This window comes from Cryptotermes secundus, unplaced genomic scaffold (genome assembly GCF_002891405.2).
Source record: "Cryptotermes secundus unplaced genomic scaffold, Csec_1.0 scaffold79, whole genome shotgun sequence".
Classification (NCBI taxonomy): Eukaryota; Metazoa; Arthropoda; class Insecta; order Blattodea; family Kalotermitidae; genus Cryptotermes; species Cryptotermes secundus.
In genome coordinates this window covers 1,418,020-1,423,211 of record NW_019741974.1, presented here as the reverse complement: position 1 = coordinate 1,423,211, position 5,192 = coordinate 1,418,020, and the positions used below count along the sequence as shown (strand labels likewise).

Here is a 5,192-nt window from a genome sequence, read left to right as displayed (position 1 = left end):
CCTAAAAATAAAAATATTCTGGGAAGAACATGGACTGCCCAGAAAACGACATCTCCAAAAATTTGTCATACGAAAATGTCTACACAGCGCCTTTGCCTAGCAACAATAGAGAGATGGATAGAAGGATCCATAGATTCATGTAACACAAGGGAAAAGACGAGTCCAGCAGTTCTTCTGCACTGTATACAAGGAAATGTCTCGTTGCGTGTTCAAATTTAAATTAAAGTAGAGTCTCAGTTAAATTTTCCCGCTGGATCAGCCATAGAAGCACAGATCGCAGTAGTTCGGTGGTCACTCACGGTCGCGGAAGCTCTTTGGAGTGAAGGTGGGTTGATTGTATTAACTTTTGTTCGCATTGGTTAGGGGAAGAAGTTGTGTTTGCGATATTAGGGGTACCGTGGTTTGGTTTATAGTGGCTTCAATGGAATCACTGTTGGTAAGTTACCTTTGTTCAAATAAATACAGTTTAAATAATATATGTTACTTCGTCATATTGATTATCCAGTGTGGGTTGTAAGATTTTGAAATTGTATTTGAAGATGCGATATTGTGTATGAGGTTAGGTTGCGTGATCACATGTCAGCAGAATGGGTTTTAATCGTCATAATTGTAGTTTTAGGCCATTACTTGTATGATTCTTGACATTTAAGCCCAATATCTAGCAATCTTATAACAGAAAGTAATGTGAAGTCATCTTGGATATCCAACTTAATAGAGACGATTGTAACATATTCAACAGTGTCGTTAAATTCAGTTTGTAGCCATATATTCGCTATTTCAAACCTTACGTACGCACCTTATATGTATTAATTGGTAGTTCAGAATTATCATTGGTTGGGCAACCAGATTTTTTGTTTATTTATGTTTATCAGTTGTTCTTTTTTTTTGTTACAGGAGGACCCCTTTTAAGTTGGATACCCATAACAGTGCAACATTTTGATTAACAGCAATTCCGAAGGTTTATTTAGGAAGATGAGTAATGTGGTTGAAGTTGTAGTAACAAGTGAGGGTTCTGGACAGCTTTGGAATGCCTGTGTGTGGGATCCACGTGTAGGATCTCCCTTGATGACATACAGAGGTGGTGGAGTGGCTGCACCACATTCGTTATGTTTACTGGGAAAGGATTATTTGATAATAAGTGATCATACAAAGCCAGTGCTACATGCATGGCAACTTAACAGCCAACAACCAGTTCTGGCAAAAGGTGTACGATTAGTGTGTCCTGGATGTGTCACTTCAGTGGCTGTTTCTCCTGATGGTTGTTATTGTGTGACTGCAGTTGCTGAGAAGCTGCATGTGTGGCAGATAGCTTCAGGTCGTCATCTTGCAGTGGCTGTACGCCACTTTCAGTCAATAAGTTGTGTTCGTTTTACTGATGATGGTTCACACTTTGTGTCAGGTGGAGAAGACGGACTTGTACTTGTTTGGTCACTAGCTTATTTAGTATCAAATAATGCAGGTGAAATGATTTCAGGTCAAAATGAACCTCGCCATGTGTTCGCAGACCATTCTCTGCCAGTGCGAGACTTATATGTGGGGCCTGGTGGCATGAGGGCACGCCTTATTTCTGTATCAATGGATAGAACTTGCAAATTGTATGATTTGGCTTCGGGAAATCTTCTTTTGTCTGTTGTATATGATTGTCTTTTGTCAGCAGTAACAATGGATACCACTGAGATAGAAGTATTTGTAGGTGGTAGTGACAGTAATATCTACCAGTTTGGATTACATTCCCCACCACGTATGCAAGAATATCATCTCTCAAAAGAAGAGAAGTCTAAAAAGTTTGCAGGGCATACCAAGGCAGTGACATGTTTATCTGCATCTGTTGATGGTGTCACATTGCTGTCTGGCTCGTTGGATAGTGAAGTAATGTTGTGGCATATTCCAAGCAGGCAGTGCATGAAGGTTTTACATCATAAGGGTCCTGTCACAAATGCATTCTTCACCCTTGCACCAAAATGCATTTTCTCAGAAGAAATGAAACCTACTCTTGTGTTACGTAGTTTTCAGAAGAGTTCAGATCTAAATGAAGAAGGAACTGTGGCAGTAAGTATCCAGATGACCCAGGATAAGTGGTATGGAGTTGATGATTATTATTATTATGATAGTAAATCTGACCACATGGCTGTAACCTCCAGTACTACTGAAGACAGTGGATTAAAGGAACAAATTATTTCACTGAAAAAGATTAATTCTGACCTCTATGGGTTTGCACTAGAGAAGATTCTGCAACCGTTTAGCAGTAACCAAACTGAGGATGTGAAAAGTAACAGATCAAATTCAACCCAACCTGCAGCTTCAAAATCACTAATGAAGGCTCAGAAGTTGAAGAAAAAGAAGTCTAAGAAGTTGAATAACTAATACAGTCCTTGTTTACAGGTTTTGTAGACCTTGAGTACTTGAATATCCTACATGATTGAGGAGTATCCCAGTCTACTGAGTACGGTTTCTTTGCTTGTATCTGGCTACAATTTGAACTCAGGCCACGGTGTAACCTGCTACATGTAATACAGAATTCATTGAATTTTGTTAAAATACATGGGTATTGAAACATTACTTGTTTAAATAAACACATTTATGCTTCTATTTATTTTTGTGTATGTATATACAGTGTGATCATATCAAAGCTTACCATATATCACTGAGCTTCTCATCCATAAGTGTCTGTCCCTAGCTGAACAACTAAGATTCACACTGCTTGTAGGGTCAACAAACTGGTGTCCCAGCCAGTTGCAAACAAAACAGATTACAGCAAATGTTGGAAATGTGCTCTATTGTAGTTTTCACAAGAATGTTGAAGTTTAGCTCCAGTTTCATCTTTACTGCGTGGGGGAAGAAATGCTGCATACTTACTGAAGATAAATTGGATGTAATTGATTCCAGGCTTAAATATTCTCAAATAGCTCTCACGTTCCTTCCACTGGAGCAGAGGGTTACAACTTTACTCAATTTAAAAATAATGTGCATTGATCTGATCTTATGGGGTTGTATTGTATTGTATTCTTATGGAGGTCATAGATGCATGCATAAGAACAAGCATGAATGTGAAGGGGACCCCAAAAAAAACGGAATTTGTTTTTAGAAGGCGGGTTGTTTGTAGTATAGGTTTCCACTGCTAGGTATTTATTTGAAGCACCTTCCTGATTCAGTATGCTGGCTGGTGTTGTCAGAAAAGTTTGCATTAGTGTTTGGTGAATTTTTTCCAAGTGACTTTTTTATAATTGGTCTATTTTTTAATGGCTGATTGACACGAACAATGTGCTACTGTGAAATTTTTATTCCTTTTTGGGAAAACAGCAGCAGAAACGGTTGTTATGTTACAAGCAGCCTACAAGGAAGCCGCCATGAGTAAAACACAAACGTGTTGAAATGTCAACTGATGATCAAACTCGAAGTGGACGTCCTTCGACCACCCGAACTGATGAAATTGTGACAAAAAATCGTCAAATCAATTCTGGAAGATCGCCGGCAGACAACTGATGAAGTTTTGAAAAAGTTGGGTTCCCCCTTTTAGATGAATGACTGCATAAGGGGTGGACCACAATTATCAGGTCCTTGCACTGTGAACTTCAGTGATCTGTTGTGCTTCCCCTTCTAGTTACCCCTTAATTGTACTCTTCGAATGAAATGTAGGACTTTCATATAGGGGCGTCATAGCAGTCATTTGGTTCTGTAAAAAATTGGCCCAATGTTATCTGTCAGTCCCAATTGGAAAAAGTGTACTTTTAGGTATCCCTTGTCACCACGGCATGGCACGTCCTCAGGTTGTGAATGGAGGAGATGCCCTCCAGATATGGAGGGAAGCTGCGAATATATTGAATAAGCAGTCACAGACAGCCGACAAAGGGTGGTCTTCCAGCTTTGGCTTGGGCGTGGGGCTAACAACTTGTCACCTTAAAAATAATCTTATTATGGAAATTCTCAAGAAGCCTCGGACCCGGATGGATTCCTTGGATAAACGACCTATGGTAAAGAAAATGGACATAAGATTCAGTACATGGAATGTTAGAAGTATGTATAGGGCAGATTCACTCAGAGCAGTGGCAGAAGAAATGTTAAGAAGTTAGATTTAGCAGGAGTACAGGAGATCAGATGGGATGGAGGTGGCATTGCACCAGCAGGCGAATATACGTTTTCTTGTGGAAAGGGGCAATGAAAATCATGAATTAAGTACAGATTCTTTCGTATATAAGAGAACTGTATCAGCAGTTAAGCGGATAGAGTTCGTTAGTGTTAGGATATCACATGGTGGCATATTTGCTCTATGCAGGAACTGTTGAGTCACAGAGGCCCGGGAGCACATGCACAGTGTGAGAGTTGTGGATTGTATCGATGCATTGTTAAGCAATAACTGTCAACGCTTGCCTAGCACAACAGGAAGTGCCAGTGACGTCACACACCCTCACCCAGACGTCGCTATGCGACGCTCTGTAAACACCCCTCTACGCTATGCTGTGATGACACACAACAGTGGTAGCTATCACGTAACTGATTTCGATGCAGTCTGTTGCTGGCCAATAGCTCAGTAAACACGTTCCATCTATATAGGCTGTTTTCCATGTGGTCAGTGCAGAAGCTAGATAACGAGTGTATTCATCAGTGTTGAAGCAGTTAGGATGAGTCACCCGTGTGGAGGCAGCGTCAAATACTTGCACTGTGACCCTGCGAATTGTAGGAGGTGACAAAAAGTGAAGTCTCAAATCTGAGACAGTAAAATATGGTCACAAGTCCCAAGGGACTCGGACCCGAGAAAAACTATGCTGGCAAGGGCCAGCAGCATATGCAAAAGTCAGACCCATCCTCTCATTAGAGGGGGGTGCCCCACAAAAACAAGACCATAACTGTCAAACAGTAATAAATATCTGGTCATGAGCCTCAGGTGGGGCTTGACACCAAGACTTAATGACTGACTGACCGTCAGTCGCAATGTGACTTTGACTTTGACTTGTTGAAGCAGTTACGAGTAGTTGAGAGTGGTGAAAGCAAGGGAAGTGGAGCAAGGAATACAGAAGGTCGCCTGTGAGGATGTCACGTGTGATTTAGAAGACTTCATGTGTGATGGCGTGTGCAACAGTGGATTATAGGTTTATGTAAATCATCGATAGCGCTGTAATTTGAGTGTAATTGAGTGAGTGCGTGTAACCAAGTTGTTAATAAATCCAGTTATCCGGCAGAACTTGTTCTGGCAG

At 40.8% G+C, this 5,192-nt stretch overlaps 1 protein-coding gene across 1 annotated transcript; it reads left to right on the top strand.

Annotated features, from left to right (window-relative positions):
* Positions 1–314: 314 nt before the first annotated feature.
* On the top strand, positions 315–2,593 carry LOC111872791 (WD repeat-containing protein 18-like). Its single transcript, XM_033754839.1, has 2 exons — positions 315–436; positions 895–2,593. The coding sequence occupies exon 2, from the start codon at positions 973–975 to the stop codon at positions 2,362–2,364; it is 1,392 nt and encodes a 463-aa protein (XP_033610730.1). The 5' UTR covers positions 315–436; positions 895–972; the 3' UTR covers positions 2,365–2,593.
* Positions 2,594–5,192: the final 2,599 nt, after the last annotated feature.

Bases quoted from the DNA above. Each gene is read 5' to 3' on its own strand.
- LOC111872791 (XM_033754839.1), top strand. From the start codon at position 973: ATGAGTAATGTGGTTGAAGTTGTAGTAACAAGTGAGGGTTCTGGACAG.